Here is an 18,322-nt window from a genome sequence, read left to right on the forward strand (position 1 = left end):
GTCCTCCCACCACAACCTAGCAGATTTTTCTGTAAATTCCAAGACATTAATTAATACTGAGCTTCATGATTTGATTAAGTCAAAGCCAATAGTGAAAACAAATTCCAGCCAATAAAATCATAGAATTTCAATACTGAATAGATTAAATTGAATACCTCATTTTAAAGGTAAAGAGACTGTGATCTAAAGAGATTTACTGATATGTTCAAGGTCGAACAAGTTAAAGACAGAGCTGTGGTGAGTTTTCTGACTCCTAATCCAGTGCTCTCTTTAATACATAAAAGAAACTGTTATAGGAAATTAAGAAGAAATTCTGAGAGAGGAAAAAAAAATACCTTTAATTACAAACATGAGTGAACCATAACTCAGATGCACTTAATAAATTCTAAATTAAAGTGATACTTCGTTAAAAAAATAACAAGAAAGTCAAAGCTGAAAAACAATATATCACTCTTCTGAGATATGGCCTTTATATAGGTCAATCCAGTTATAATCAACTTTAAGAGCTCATTCCAATTATTTTTTTTTTTAGTTCTGGAATTATTTTGCATTGAATAATATCCAGTTAGTAGAGTACTAGCTAGGGAGGAGAAATCTTTTTGATTTACAGAAATTTTCTAGTAATGGGTTTTAATCAAGGAATAGTAAATTAAAGCAAGACTTCAAACTTTCATCTTAATTTCCTATATCTCCAATTTTGGCCTCTTTTCTCCCTACTTGTATGAAGTAACAGGGATTAAAATTCCCACTTCAATTCCACCTTTAGATTTCAAGCTTTAAATGGTTTGTTTCACTATTTTTTCAGTTAATATTACATCTTTAACATTTCTCTATTATTAAGGATAAAATTCAGAGAAATAGATGCCAAATACTAATATTTGAGTTATAAAATATATAGAAACTGAAAGACTGACTTTCATTAACACTTCAAAGAGTAAGGGATACTTAAATGGCCAAGAAACTATGCAATACTTACGTAGCCATTTTGTTTATCAAATTAAAATGGGCTTACGTGCCCTAAGTAAGAAAGACAATTTCTCTGAACTTCCATCAATACAGGAAAATAAGAATTTTTAAAATGTGTGTTATATTTATAGGACTTGAATCATGGCTTAGCAGATATATATATGTAAAATAAAGGCATCAAAACAACAAATTCAGATGGTTATTTCTCAAAGTATATCTATGATTCCTAGTAAAACAAAAACAGTTAAAAGAAAGTTTGAAAAAGTTAGAAATAAATATATACGTATCTAATTGTTCTTAAAAGACTATTGTACTAGAAAAATGCAAAACTAAATATCTATGTAGATACAGATATCTACAGTGTACTTAATGAGCATTTACTTAACGTGAGCATTTACTTAAAAGTGGTGTTTACTACATGACAACCACTGTTCTAAGTGCTTTGAAACTCTTTAATTCCATGATTGTCGGATCTCGAGGAATACCCTGTTAATTAATATGTTCTTTCTAAAATTACTTAGGCTCTTCAGTAAATAGCAAACTTGTTAAAAGAACTATGCCGGTGTTTTCACACATCAGGGCTTTTTTTTTCCAATGAAAAACATGGTTATATATGAACAAAATGACTTCCGTACTCTAACTGCTATATGAAATATGGCTATGAAGAAGTTCCCTATGATACAGAGACTACACTGGCTTTTGTCCCTCAAGTTCATATGCAATGCAACAGATAAGCATTGTCAGTTCTACAACCAGAATCTCGCTCTGATCTATCCATTCCCTTTTTGCCAAATCTACTGTAATGACCATTGCTAAGGTTCTTAGCACAAGAGTCCCTCCAGCCCCAAACCCCTCCTACTCTTTGGTTGCAGTGCAGGGGAATTGTAGGGCAAGGGAAGCACAAGTATTGAGAAGAGCTGCTGGGGTCTCCATACATTAATTAAACTTCATTAGCATCTCAAGTCACCACATATAGACATAAAATCTATTTTTATAGCATGTTTACTATTCAAATAGACCTTTAAGACAAACGCCCTATCCTCCTTTCAAATCAAGTTGCCATTCCAGTGGCTTCATAACATATCTAGAAGCAGCACTGACCTTCCACCATATGAAATCAATAAACCTTATAAAATGCAATTCAAGTCAAGTTATTGTCCCATCAGCCCTTCCCCAAGATTTAAATTCTTTAAAGCATCATATAAAATATTTCACCAAGTTTGTTTTCCTTCCTGATTCAACTCTTCTACTTGCCCTCATCCATTCAAGCCAGCCAGATTAAAATACCTGCATTTCTCTAAACATACCTCGCTCTTTCAATCTTCATGCTTTGTTCTTCCTCTTTGGTGTCTAGCTGCTGCTTATAGACTGAAATTCAGTTCTAGCACTATATCATCCATGAATCCCTCCTTAAGTTCAAAGACCTTCCCTGCCTTCCAGAATTTTTTCCCGTAAGAAAAGAGGCAGTACCCATTCTCCTCAGGAGCCCCCTAACATCCCAATGCAAAAATACCTTCAGTTTAGTCCCATCATCACATGGTTCAATGATTCTCACAAAGTTCTATCTCAACATCATACTTATTAAAGAAATCAACTTAATCTTGTTTATCATTCTATCCTCACTGCTTCACACAATGCCAGGCACCACAGTTAATACTGAATGAATGTTTGAGGAGTTGGAATTAATTTCTCTATATAATACAGGAGTGAAAATATGTGCACTAATAAAACTATAAATAATATTGACAATAATCACAGAAAATACCTTACATTGTGATTTTCATATAAAATTAAAATATTAAACTTATAGACACAATGAAATGTTGGAATTTTATGCCTCAACTGCTTAAATGCTTAAAATCACATTTTTAAGTGTGTGGTGGTTCTAACAAGAACTATTTGACACATGCTACATCGGTTGTTTATAGTTGACCCTTGACCAACACAGGAGTTAGGTGTTACAACACCTGCACAATGCATAGTCAAAAATCCTTGCAGGGGGTGGGGGGAAGCAAATATTGTCTATAAAAATGTAAAAAAAATAATAAATGTTAAAATTTAAAAATTTTTTAAATAAAATATGTAATGCATTGCAAATAGATTGTAAATGAAAATTAAATTGAAATGATGCCTAGGGAAAAAAAAAAATCCATGCAGGTTTGCAGCAACATGGATGGAGCTGGAAGGGATCATGCTCAGAGAAATAAGCCAGAAAGAAAAAGAAAAATACCGGATGGCCTCACACATAGCAGGAATCTAGAAAACTTAAATAAGGGACCAGGAAAAAGAATAACTATAAGAAAGAAAATATCAAAATCAACAAACAACTATGAACCAGAGACACTCTATGGGGGGTGGTGGGCAGGGAAAGGAGGGCTTGGGGTCAAAATAAGGAGGTTGTGATTGTATGGGGAATATAAAAATAAAATTTAAATTAAAAAAAAATCCATGCAGAGCTTTTGACTCCCCAAAAACTTAACTACCAATACTGTGCTGTTGACTAAGAAGCCTTATCTATAACATAAGTAGTCTATGAACCACATATTTCGTATGTTATAGGTATTAAATGTTGTATTCTTATGATAAAAAAATGAAATTAAGAATAAAAAAGGAAAAATAACTTTATAGTACAGAACTGGATTTAATGACAGTATAAGTTTATATCATCTGTTTATTAATAAAAACCTCACACAGGGCCTCCCTCATGGTGCAGGGGGTTGAGAGCAGCGCTGTGAGGTTGTCCACAGCCTTTGTGGTGCGAGTTCAATCCCTGGCCAGCTGGGAGCAACCCACATGGCTTGGCAGACCTCTCCTGTCTCGCCCACTGCTCCCCAAAGCAGTGTGTTTTGGTACATCTGCCTGTTCTGCTCCCTGCTCTCTCTGATGAATCTTCTCACCCCCTGCGACTCTGGCCTGTACCCCACTTCTAAAAAAAAAAAACCTTACACATAAATGGACCCATGCAGCTCAAACCTGTGTTGTTCAAGACTCAATTGTATTTGATCACTGTTAAGTAAAACACCTTTTTTAACTGCAATAAATAAGTCACTCTATTATACTAGAGTTGATTTTATTTTTTTTTCTCAAGGAATGGTCACATGTGGAATGCAAAGCACTTTAATTGCTTTTTCAAAATGAATGTCCCAATTTATGTGATTTGGGACAGCTTCTTATCAAGATTTCCAGACTTTCATGAACCTTCTGACTTTCAGATGCATAGTAAGCATTACAGAAAAAGAAGATAACATGAAATATTAGTGACAATAATATACTGAGCAAGAAAACTGCACAATGTTTCCAAAGTCTATAAGGATTGTGGAAATGAATGTAACTAAAAGTAAAGAGGTGACTCATAACCAATTTCCATCTTCAAGTTAGGTTCCAAGTAAAAGAAAACAAAATTTAGCAAAGCATTATGGTATATCATTTCCTGCAGCAGAAACACCCACCCGGACCAGCGCCCTCGCTAAGCATAGAGTACAAGAAGTAGCAACCTGAGGGAAGCCCACAGGCTCGAAGGGCTACTGGCTGGCTCTTTGTCACCAAATGCAGCAGGTTGAATGCAGACATCACTGTGATATCTTCACCAATAAAACGAGAGGCAAAAAACAGGGGCAAGAGCTAAGTAGGAGAAAAAAGAAAACAAAAACAAATTAAAACATCACAAAGGTTAAAGACATTCATTGCACAATTGATGGCTACAGCTTTATCTGGAACTGTACACACACAGTGTTAATAAATCTCAAATGTCTATTTGTCAGATGGCGGGCTTACTTTCAACCCAGACTTATTTATATTTTACTAATAAAATACACACATATAATAGCAATGTAATCTGTGAACATATTTTGCAAGAAGTTGAGAAAAGAGATGAAGTTTAAAACAGTTGAAAGGAACAAGGGTTTATTGAGTTTAGGTATCATGTGGCAGGAATTTTCTAGGGTCTAATCTATATATTGCATCATTTAATTCTTCTAATAAATCTAGGAGGTAGGTTTTATCCCCCAAATACACAGGTGAGGAAATGGACTCAAAGGTGCAAGGGCACAAAGCAAACAATGAGTCTGAAAAGGATACAGAAAGCTGTTCAATCTGAATGCAAAGCCCTTCTCTTTCCCATACCACACTGCTCTCTTTCAGTGATTATTTGCAAATCTCCCTCCACAGAAAGACTGTAAGATACTGTGAGATTAAAATACTGCAAGATAAGTTTCATTTGTTTAAAAATAGAGAGTCAAATAACTTAAGGATAGGAGACTTCACTTTAAGAACAGTGTTAAATTTGAAGAAGGCATAGAGAATATAACTTTTCATTTGATTTTATGATTTATATTCTCTAGATCTATTCTGTAATAATATACACAAGCTAGCCTTTTAAGTGCAAAAATACTTTTTAAAATTGTGGACATGAATTATGTGCAGGAATAAAAAAATTGTGTGAATCTTAAACTTCAGAGAAAAGTTCATTGCAATTTTCTTCAATATTCCATACAATCTTTCAACTGATAAACATTAAATTTGAGTGAAGATAGAAACAAAGTAATATTAACTTTTAACATTTTTTTCAAAATTAGCATTATAAATCCAAAAATGGATATAAAATTAATGTCTTATTCATTTCCTGGCCCTCATCTCCCTCAAAATAAAAGTCTGTTCCTAGTCTCTTCGGAGTTCCTTGAAGAACAAACATATAATAAACAGTAATATGTTTTACCAAATCACTCTGGAGTACCTCTGACAGAAATCTGCTTGTATTAACATGCCTGAACTATGACTCTAAACTAAATTCACTAGAAAACTAAAACATTTTTGTGTTACTAGAGACAAAAGAGAGGAAGAGGGAAGGTAAGTATCACAATGCACAGCCTGAAAGAACCATTAAACATAAATAAACATGTCATTTTCACGAGTGACTGCAGAGCAGGAGAAAGAAAGCATTCCTTTGGAGCAGACTACTGACTAATAAAAGATCAAAGGTCCATACCTCACAACACTATAAATAAAAATGTATTTTCTTCCTTGTGACCTTTTCTGTGAGGAATAAAGTGTGCACGGTAAATGTAATTACTTAGCAAAGCTGCAGCCTCATTGTGCTCCTGCAGCTGACCATAAAACGTCTTCCTATTCTGTTTCATCAACTGCTGTACCAGGCGGCCTGTGCGCCTACCGATGGCCATGGCCATCTGGCTTGTGTCAAAGCCAGCGTGCAGGAAGAAAGGGAGTGATGTCACGCTGCAGGTCAGGCAAAGAACAAAGATGCATTCTACAATTAAAAGCCGAGGGCCTCAAATACCAGGGTCTCCACCATGATATGATTGTGATTTACTGTTCAGACAGTACTGCATTTATTTCTACCCAAAAGCGAGCGCTCCATCTAGTGGCAAATAAGTTTTGCCCAGTTTTCTTTAAAAGCAAACAGAAAGTGCTACAAGTTGCACCAATAAAGCAGAGCAGCTAAAGCGATTACTTTTAGAACAGACTTGTCCTTATACACTAAAGAATCTAAAAAGCATAATTTGTCACAATGTTCTCCATTTTCAAATTCTACAAATCATGCATTTCATAGGTTAAGATTTGATACAGCTTTAATCATTTTAATGTTTGCAAAGAATTAGCAAAATGAATGCAAAGCGACATTATTTAAACAACACCTTGAAAATATGTAGCTGAAATGTAAGTGAAAAAAGTTTTGGCAAATTAATTCATGCATCAGGATGCCTTTGGTGAAATCAGAATCTTATACTCCCACAGAACAAAAGAATCAGAGTTTATATGACATTAACATGTAACACCAGAAGCAACTCTTTTCTAGAACAGAAAAAGCAATTTCTTTATGCTCAAATGATTTTTTAAAAATTAATCAACTCAAATTTTCCACTTAATTTGTTTGCAATGAATGAATTAAAATACTTCGACAAATTGATCTGACATACAAAATACATTTGCATGAAAAATGGAATATCAGAAGTAGATTGGATGTTTGGTGAGCTCTGGGGTCAGATGACCTGGATGTGAATCCCAGTCCTGGCCCTATCTAGCTGTGTGACTTTTTACAATGCACCTATCCTCTTTTAGTAGTTAGATTTTCTCAGCTATAAAACAATAATTAGATAAGTTAGTAAAAAGCACTTGGAACAACTCCTGGGATATAATATAGACACAGCAAATGTTATTTACTATATTGAAATGTACAATAATTTGCTTTTTTTTTTTAAATATATAAATTAGAAATTTATAACAATCTGTTTATGCCAAATTTTACCTAGAGTTACCAGGTCATTCTCCAAATATAGATCCTATGTAGGCCAGAAAATGTACTAGTCTTTGGCGGATTTCCAATGTTAATTATCCTAACTGAAATGATAGAGTTAAACACACCCTAATTTAACAGTTGATGAAACCTTTAGTGTATGTCGGGTTCTATTCTAACTTCACAATAATTATAATTACTTAGCAAAGCTGAAGTCCTACTGTATACATCATACATAGCAGCTATTTTAATCTTCATGTTCTTATGAGGTATATGTTATCATTTTCCTATTTTCATATGAGAGACTGAAAAATAAGCAGGTTAAGCAGTTTGCCCAAAATCGTAACAGCTAGTGGAGCAGGTCCTGAAGCAACTGAATAATTCAATAAATTATTACCTAGGCCATCCAGCTCCAAGGTCAGCTTTTGATCACTACACAAATGGCAATGAAAAGACTGAGGTTGTATCAACCTCAAAACACTCTGATTCTATATTCCCCTGCTAGATAATTTGGCTAATAATAAACACTTAATAAAAATTCTATTAAATCAAAAAGATTGAATAAAAGTAGGGAGTTAAGGAAATGAAAATTCTGAGACTTATATTTATCAGTTTGATCTTTCTGTTCCATCAGATACAATTCCCTTTCCTTTCCACCTTCAAAATTTTTCTCTCCTCGAATTTTATACTCCTTGAATACACCTTTACAATATATATCAAAGATGCCTACAACTAAGATCACTTTAATCTATAAAAGTTGAGGGCCAAACAAACCAGTAACTCCCCTACCACCACCATCCTTCTCAATTCAAGTTTCAATTTGGCTGCTTTCTTCGCAATGTACTCCCTGAACTCCCTGGATAAAGAACCTCACCAGAAATAATCGCAGGCCAAAAGAAAAACATACTTCCGGTTGCTAGCAATCTCTGAGACAAGAATTAGCATTAAACAATCTGCTAAATCATCACTGAAAACATCTTTAATTCTCCAGTTTGTCCTCAACTTTCTCACTTATATGTTGCCTTTACTCAAATAATTCAGACAGCATTTTACAGATCATCAACATGTTATTTTTTGAATGTCCGTATCTATGCATCTTGCTAATCAAGAAGAGCTAGTTCATCATTTTCAAAATATCTGCTGTTAAAAAATACTGACTGAAGAAAACCTAATGAAGAATATCACACTGTGCTGAGAATATAATTAGATTACATAATTGTCTATAAATTTCTGCTTAAAACTTTTGGATGACACCCAGCTGCTTATTTCAGGTTTTCACAAACCACATTGAGAAATAAGAGACACCCCTTCAAACACGTTTGGTAGTCAAACAGTTATTGAAATGTTTCCCAATATAAAGGGTCTGAGAGATTGTACAATAAACACACCTACTTAACTTTGTCTTACTTGATCCTTCTCAAATGTTTTTCACCATATTTAAAAAAAAAAAAAAAAACTCCCTCCATCCTATCATCATCCCACAGAACACATTTTGGTAAATCCTTTGGATAAAATTCAAAATCCTAAACCAAACTTCTAACATTCTATATCTAGCTGCTGCCTAACTCTTACGGCAATTCCACATCCCACTGCACCCTATACCATATCAATGGGCTGGTATTTTCACTCAAATAGGTCTGCTGTTTCCTACTCCCACCCACCACATTTTTCTTCATTTCTCTCTCATAGTCACCACTCCCAAATCTCCCTACCGCTAACAACTCCTATTCTGGTATCACTTGTAGTGCCAAACATGCTATCACATCCTCTATAAGAAAATTTCAGGGCACTGATTTGCTTCTTACATCTCTTCCTTTGGAAGAAGAGGGAGTTCTTATGAAGTTCTTACGAGGCACTTCTTATGAAGAAGTGGGAAACTAAAAATGCATTCTGACTTGACATTCAAAGACAATTTAAATGCCCTTCTTTGGTTAAAAAAAAAACAAACAACTTTCACTTCTCCATCATGTTTCCCCCAGAACTCTGACTTTTATTGAAATTTGACATCTACAAAATTCTACTAAAATTTGTTAGTTTTTTGGTTTACGTTTATTTTTATTTCCTTTCACTTTTCTCCTTGCTGTTAAATAATAAGCTGCCAAAAAAGAAATAGGATAAAAAGGGAATCCAGAGAAGTCACAAACTTGATAATTAGCTCGAGAATAAATGAACTGATTGTACTAGTGGATTTAAAGTGTCAAACCTAAAGGTCAAATCCCTTCCCAATAAATACCAAATAAATGTCTTACATCACTGGTTTTCCACAAATTAGTAAAAGGTGCCCTTCCAAAACTACAGGGACTAAGAGACAGTTTACAAACTTGAAATTTGTGAAAGACCAAACTAAAACCAAAAAGACCCAAACTCTTAATTCACCATAATACCAGAAAAGAACAATTATACTGTATTTGGGCATTTAGGAGCCACTAACCTAAGTCTATTGCACGGTTCTACAAAGATATTGGTGCTCTTATCAGCACAGTACCAAGCATCAAGTTTATACTCAATGAAATGTTTGTTGAATGAAGTAATTAATCAATATATAATTTACTTCTTGAAATCAATAGGCCATTGCCTAGAATTGGGCATCCTTTTGCTTAAGCAGAGATCTTTTTGTATTTGTTGTAAAGAAACAAGAGAACCCTGAGTATTCAGAATCCTCAGTCAATCCTCTGAACCATTTACAGAGAATAACTTTCAGGATGTGAAATTTTTAATACATGGAAAGCAATGTATTAGAAGCTGATAAATATGCAAAAACGTAAGATACCATCGGAGCTGTCAAAGACATACTAACCTAGATGGAAACACAAGATACCTGTTTCATAAATACTTTAATAGGAATAGAAATAACTGCATGGGAACAGAGAACTGCTTCCAGCTCTAGGGGGAGAGAGTGGCAAGGATACATGGGGAGTTGCAACAAAGGAAAAGTTGCATGAAGAAGGAGACTTTTTTTTCTTCAGGTTTAACATTTTCAACATTTAATGTCAGGATCTATTTACAATCCCAAAAATTATCAAGAACTTTGTTTTGAGGTTATAGCTATTAGTATTTACTATATTGCAAATCATTAGAAATTTTAAAATATTTGCTCATTCCATGAAAAACAGCAATAAAAATATTAATTATGGGCATTTTAAAGAAAAATAACTATTGACTTCAAACTACACTACAATGTTATAATAAAAAAACAGGATGGTATTGGAGGAAAGACACAGAAACCAACAGAATCAAACTGAAAGCCTAGAAATAAGACCATATATGGTCAACAAATCTATGACAAAGGAGCAAATATGCACTGGAACAAAGAAAGACTCTTCATTAAATTTGTGCTGGGAAAACTGGGCTGTCACATACAAAAGAATGAAACTAGACTGCTATCTCACACCACACACAAAAAATCAACTCAAAATAGATAAAAGAATTGGATGTAAGACCTAAAACCATAAAACACATGGAAGAAAACATACGCAAAACACCCCATGATATAAACCTCAGAAACATCTTGGAAGACACCTCCAGAAGCAAGGAAAACAAATGAGAATATAAATAGTTGGGATTCCATTAAACTAAAAAGCTTCGTACAACAAAAGAGAGTGCAACCAAAATGAAGAGATACCCTACTGAATGGGAGAAATATTTGCACACCTTACACCTGATACAGGACTGGTAACAAAAGATCTACAAAGAGTTTACACAACTCAAAAACAAAAAAGCAACACCACACTCAAAAATTGGGCAGAAGAGCTAAAAAGATATTTCTCCAAAGAAGAATGCAAATGGCCAATGGGGATATGAAAAAATGTTCAACATCACTCATATCAGGGAAATACAAATCAAAACTACAATGAGATAACAACTTACACCTCTGAAAATGGCCCATATTAAAAAAAAAAAAAAAAAGAAACAACAAATGCTGGAAAGGACACAAAAACACTAATTCAAAAGAATAGCTGCAATCCTATATTTATTGCAGCACTGTTTAACAGCCAAGATATGGTAACAACCTAAATGTTCCAAAACAGATAAATGGATCAAGAAGATGAGTGTGTGTGTGTGTGTGTGTGTAAAATGGAAAACTACTCAGTAATCAAAAAAGATAAACTCATGCTATTTGCAGCAGCAGCAGCATGGATAGAGCTGAAAGGGATTAGGGATTATGCTAAGAAAAAAAAGTTAGAGGGAGAAAGACACTATCTTATATGCAGATACAGAGAAACCAAAGGGTCAAGCAAAAGACAAAACTGGTCACATACATGAGGCACACAGTGGGAGAGGGGGAGGGAGATGGGTCAAAACAGGTAAGGGAAGAGTACAAGGGATGCTGGAGATTGATCACAGGTGCTCTGGTGGTGGGAGAACTATGAGGACTTTACTTGAGGGGAGAAAAATAAATGTATTACCCATAAAAAACACACACAGGCACACAATGGCAAGAATCATACATTTTTGCAAATCTCTTTAACATCTGGCTTTACAGAAAAAGCTAAATTCTCATTTCACCAATACTACTACTAGAGGAGCAGATGGCACATGGATTAATTATACCACTAAATTAATATTGTCCCTCCTTTAAATAATATTCCCTACAGAGGATATGTTAATATCCCCATGGTACTCACAGAGCTGAAAATCAATGCCTCCTTGTGACATTTTATATGGTTGGTTTATTTCATGGAAAACATTTCTCTCTTGGCTTTTTTACTCCAATATTACACCACATCATTTTCTTTCTCGCTTTCTGGAAATCACATCTCTGTCTCCTGGATATTTCCTTCTGATTCCCAAACTATGATTATGTTCCAGAGCTACCCCTTAGTACCCATATATCTCTCACTACTTAATCTCCTCAGCCATCATTTCTGGACAGACAAGCTCTAATGCTATAATTTATAATATATACTGGATCATAACATCAACTTACATTTGCATAGCATGTTCTAATTTACAGGGCATTATAATACACATATTGAAATAGCCTAATATAGCTTATAAGAAAATAGCTTTAGGGCCTCCCTGGTGGGGAACAAGGGGTTAAGACACACCTGTGAAGCTATTTGCAGCCACTGCAGCAGGAGTTCAAGCCCCAGCCAGGGAGCTACCCACATGGCACAGCAGACCTCCCCTGTCTCGCCCGCTGTTCCCCTTAGCAGTGTATTTCAGTCAATCTGCCTGTTTCGTTCCCCATTCTGTCTCTGGTGAATCCTCTCATCCCCCAACTCCTCTGGCCTGTACCCCAGTTCTTGTATGCATAAAAACTAAATCTTGGGCCTCTCCTGGTGGTGCAGCAGTTGAGTGCTGAACTGCGAAGCTGCCCACAGCCTGTGCAGCGCCAGTTCAATCCCCGGCTGCCGTGAGGGGCCCACATGGCACGCAGACCTCTCCTGCCGCCCACTGCTCCCCTCAACAGTGTGATTTCGTCAGTCTGCCTGTATTGCTCCCTGCTCTGGCTCTGGTGAATTCTCTCACCCTCCTGTACCCGCACTTCTGACTGTACCCAGTACTTGTATAAATAAATAAATATAAATAAATAAATAAATAAATAGATAAATAAATCTTTTGAATTTATTTACAATAAAAATACATTTTACTATAATGATATCATTACTAATAATAATCATTTTGAGCATATGATGTGTACAGATACCATTTATTCCTCACATCTACTCTGAGATAGGCATTCCTGTATTTGGTAGTTATCAGTACTATTCACCCAACATTTCTAAATCTCTATTATTGAGGCACATGGTAGGTATACAGCTTCAGGAACCTTTGTGAGCTCTAGTCTAAACTAGTTCTATATAATAATTTGTGAATAGAAATAATATGTGTCATCTCTAAGCCACAGCACTTAATTGCTAGAGGATACTCTCCAGAACTTTCTTTCCCTTTCCAATAGTGACCAACAATGCTGTATAATTACCTGATGGCTACTCCATTCCCATGATTCTGCAGTAAGGAGACATGGAGCAGAGCTCTATCTGACCACAAAGAGCACACAACACAAGCAGGAAATAATCCTTCAGTGTTTATAAGCCATTGGAATTTGGGGATTATGTGTTCCAGCAGAAACTGAGGTTCAGAGAATAACTTGCTTGATATCACAGCCAGTAAATGATAGAGTCAGAGTTTGAAGTAAAGTCTATTTTAATCTCCTCTACTGCATTAAAAATTCCTAAAGGGCACATACCCTTGCGCCTCAGATTGCTGTCCTTGTTTAGGAAAAATGGGTAAAAGACTATGGGTGCAAAGCAGTGATAGTGAAGGCAAAGATAAACAGCTGGGACTACATCAAATTAAAGAGCTTTTGCACAGCAAAAGAGACAATAACAAAAACAAAGAGAAACCCCACCAACTGGGAGAACATTTTTGCACCCAACACTAATGATAAAGGACTGATCACAAAAATCTGCAAAGAGCTGATGAGACTCAACAACAACAAAGAAAATAATCCAGTCAAAAAATGGGCAGAAGAGCTTAAAAGAAACTTCTCTGAAGAGGAAATGCAAATGGCCAACAGACATATGAAAAAATGTTCAACATCACTTGTCATCAGGGAAATGCAAATCAAAACTACCATGAGATACCATCTTACACCAGTGAGAATGGCACATATTAAAAAAACTAGCAACAACAAATGTTGGCGAGGGTGTGGAGAAAAAGGAACTCTTCTGCACTGTTGGTGGGAGTGCAAACTGGTCCAACCACTGTGGAAAGCTGTATGGAGATTTCTGGACCTACTAAACATAGAGCTTCCATATGATCCAGCGATTCCACTCCTAGGTATTTACCCAAAGGACACAGAAACATCAATTCCAAAGAACACCTGCACCCCTATGTTTATAGCAGCACTGTTTACAATAGCTAAGCTTTGGAAACAACCCAAATGCCCAAAAGTAGATGACTGGATCAAGAAGATGTGGTACATATATACCATGGAATATTACTCAGCATTCAAAAAAGATAAACACATGCAATTTGCAGCAACATGGATGGCGCTGGAAGGGATCATGCTCAGCGAAATAAGCCAAAAAGAAAAAGAAAAATACCGGATGGTCTCACTCATAGCAGGAATCTAGAAAACTTAAATAAGGGACCAGGAAAATGAATAACTATAAGAAAGTGAAAATCAAAATCAACAAAAAACTATGAACCAGAGACACTTTTAGGGGGGCGGGGGTGGGAGGGGAGGGATTGGGGTCAGAATGGGGGGGCTGCAATTGTATGGGGATTATAACAATAAAATTTATTAAAAAAAAAAAAAAAATTAAAAAAAAAAAAAAAAGACTATGGGTGCTTTGGTGTTGGGTGTGTTGTAGTGTCATACATCTACGGAGGTATGAATCTCGTCCCCTAAATCATACACAGTGCTATAAACCAATGTTACCTCAACTAAAATAACCAACAAAACAACAGAGCCTAGAAGGATGAGAAGTTAAGTGCCAAAGACAATAAGACTATCTTGAAAAGTCCACAGTCCCTCTCTCATTAGTCATTCCTTCTATTTTTAAATGTCCCAAAGAAACTCTGACCTTGATCAAAAGACATGACTCTCCTCTCATTCTCATTCAGATATTAAAGGTTGGGAGAGAGCTACTTGACCTTGGGTCACCTGGGACTAGCAAACTGGTACAAACCCTTTAAGAGCTGAAGATTTTATTCAGTTGCAAAACTGACAGAGTAGCTTCTGGTTACAGTAAAACTAGAAAATATCTGCTTATCTACTGCCTATATATTACATGCATTTCATTTAACTTTACTGTATATATGGTATATATACTAGACAGTAAAACAGCTGAATATGAAGATCTTATTTCCTAAAGTGGCTGAAAGCTCCCTGAGTGCTAATCCAACATTGGATGCAGCTTCTCTTACTGATCTAACAAGTCAGTGCCCGAATGCAGATTTCACAAAGACAGTTTACTGATTTTAGCCAATCTATAAATATATGAAAAAACAATCCATTTGTCATGGTGCCAGAAAAATACCAAGTTAGGAAACTACCACCAGATGATGATTTTATTTTTTTCTTTCTTTCCTCCTTTCTTTCCCTCCCCCAGAATGATTTTAAAACTTTTCTTCAGAGGAGACAGAGATGGGGAGGGGTAGAGTTGGGAGTTGTTTTTCATCTTGATTCCCCTATATCTAAGTAAGTATTTACTAAAAAATAAAGCAGATACAGAAAACTACAATACACATCAATATCCCTGATGAGTAATAGGGAAATCTTCAACAAGATACTAGCAAATCAAATTCAACAATACATTACAATATTACATAGCATGTCCAAGTGGAATTTAATGCAAGGATGCAAGAATGGTTTAATATATGTAAATCAATTAAAGTAATATATTATAACAAAAGGATAAATTTGTCTGGTAATATCAATAGACAAAAAGAAAGTATTTAGCAAAATGCAGCACTTATTTATACTATTTGTATATAGTAAAAACTATTTAAAAGATGGGAAGAGAAGGAAACCACTTCAACATAATAGACTATACACAGCCAATATAATACTTACTGTTGAAAAACTGAAGATTTTCCCTTTATGATTAGGAACAATGTAAAGATACTCATTGTTACCATTTCTGTTTAGTTTAGTGTTAAAGGGTTTTAACCAGAACAATCACACAAGAAATAAAAGGATTTCATATTGGAAAAGAAGTGAAACTATCATTACTTGCAGACAATACGATACCATATATTGAAAATGTTAAAGACTCCAACAAAAAAAACAATAAATGGATGTAGCAAAGTGATAGATTACAAAATTAACATATAAAGCCATTTTAATGTACAAATAAGTAAGAAAAAGAAATTAAGAAAATAATTCCATTCACAATCACATCAAAAAAATAATCAAAAACCTGGTCCTAACTTACAGGTGAAGGATTTATACAGTCAAAACTATCAGACTCAATAAAGGAGAGAGTACAAGACATAAAGCGATGGAAAGCTATAGTATATTCATGAGTGGGGAAAATCAACATAGTCAAAAGACTATTCTATCAAAAGCAATATATAGGTTTAATGCAATCCTCACTAACATCACAACAATATTATTCCCAAAAATACAACAAAAATAATTAATATGGAACCATAAAGGACATGGAAAAGCTAAAGCAAGATGAAAAAGGAGAAAAATAGAAGTATCAAGTTACCTGATTTTAAACTATGCTCTAAAGCAACAGTAATTAAAGTAATATGATATTAGAATAAAAAATAGACAAATGATCAATGAAACAGAGTTGAAAGTTCTGAAAAAAAATCCATGCATGTATCAATACCTTGGTTCATGAAACAGGAGCCATGACCATAAAATGAAGAATGAGGAATCTCTTTAACAAATGGTGCTGAGAAAACTAGACAGACATATGTAAAAGAATGAAGTTGAAAGTACAAAATCAAAATAAAATAGAATTAAATTAAAGACTTAGATGTAAGAGCCACAACAATAAAATACATAGAAGAAAACATTGGCAGTACATTTCATGACATCAATGAAAGAGATGTTTTCAGAAACTTGGCCTCTCTGGCAAGGCAAATAAAAGCAAAAACAAACAAGAGATTACCTCAAATTAAAAAGCTTTTACAGGTGAAAGAAAATATAAGTCGATTAAAAAGTCATCCTATTGAATGGAAGAAAATAGCCACACATTAGATAAATGACAACATGTTAATAATTTCCAACACATACAAAAAACTTATTCAACTTAACAACAAAAGTCAATTAGTAAGTACAGTTCTGAATAGACAATTCTCCAACAAGGATATTCATATTGTCATAATTCATATTACTTATTTCATAAGTAATATGAAAAAAAGTTCAAACATAACTTTTGATAAGGGGGATACAAGTCAAAACATGAGATTTTATTTCACACCATGAGAACAGCACATGAAAACGACCTCCCCAACAACAAATGCTGGAAAAGAAAAAGAGGAACCCTAATATGTTGTTTGTAGGAATGTGAATTGGTGCAATCATTTTGGAAAGAGGTCTGGACCTACTTAAAAAAACTAAAAAGGAATATACTATGTGACCCAGCATGAAACCATCCACTCAAAAAAATCACATGATCCACAATGTTTATTAAAGCATAATTTACAATAGCTAGGACATGGAAACAACTTAAGTGTCCATTGATAGAAGACTGGATTAAAACATGGTATATCCACACAATGAAATACTATTCAGCTATAAGAAAGATGCAAGTTGCCACTTACAGCAAAACAGAGGGAGTCTGAGCAAATTATGTGTAATAAAGCAAGTCAGAAAGATAAAGATTGGATATTTTCATATATGTGAACAATATAAGAAATTACAGCAAATTAACTGACAAAGAAAATAAATAAAAACTAGTGGACACTCATAAACAAAGTGAGGTTTCTGAGGTTAAGAGGGAGGCAACAAGAGTGAAAGATACACGGGACAGTAGTGGGGAATAAAAAGAACGCAATACAGTTATAGACTAAATAAATAGCTAAGCTCGCTTTTCAATAAAGTTGAAATAGGCAAAAAAGATGTAATGCTTCCACGGACCGTTGTATTAAACTACTTTTTATTATATCCAAAACTCAATTTCTTTCTTTCTTTTATTTACCAATTTATTATATTTTTCAGTATTCCTGAGCTTGTTAAAAAGTGCTCCTATCCACCCAGCTACCAAACCTCAAGCCTGGGTGTCTCCCTAAAATATTTTCTAGTTTAACCATTCATACCAAACAGCACTAAGTGCTATTTTATTTACAAGATAATGCTCAAATACATCCATTTCTTTTCATCTCTCATCTAGAATGGACCAAATGCCTCTTATTGGTCTTCCTGGCCCTAACCTGACTCACCTACATCTACCTTCCATACTGCTGCAAAAGCACCATTAAATAACTCTGACTACATCACAAGCCTGCTCCTGTGCTTTCATTACTCATTAGCACCCATAGGGGGAAAATCCAACCAATCTATCCTGGCATTCAAGACCTATCAGGTTTACCTCTTTTCCTATCATTTAACTTCACTCCCAATGCTCCCTGATAAACTATACACTTCAGGAACTCTCTTGTCCTTTACTTTATCTCTAATACCTTACATAGTGCTAA

The 18,322-nt window shown here is 34.8% G+C and overlaps 1 protein-coding gene across 4 annotated transcripts in view; it reads right to left on the reverse strand.

Annotated features, from left to right (window-relative positions):
- The window catches only part of MSRB3 (methionine sulfoxide reductase B3), a 151,457-nt gene that overhangs the window by 118,975 nt on the left and 14,160 nt on the right, over nucleotides 1-18,322 (reverse strand). For 2 of the 4 annotated variants that reach the window (XM_054696255.1, XM_037514050.2), the window contains exon 2: nucleotides 4,461-4,587. The exons of 1 other annotated variant lie outside the window; for it this stretch is intronic. In XM_054696255.1, the coding sequence (XP_054552230.1) occupies nucleotides 4,461-4,536 (76 nt within the window). In that variant the 5' untranslated portion in view covers nucleotides 4,537-4,587. One more of the 4 variants, XM_054696256.1, reaches the window with a different exon arrangement.

The sequence above is a fragment of the Talpa occidentalis genome, unplaced genomic scaffold (genome assembly GCF_014898055.3).
Source record: "Talpa occidentalis isolate TD23 unplaced genomic scaffold, MPIMG_talOcc4v2.1 talOcc4.16, whole genome shotgun sequence".
NCBI classification, from domain to species: Eukaryota; Metazoa; Chordata; class Mammalia; order Eulipotyphla; family Talpidae; genus Talpa; species Talpa occidentalis.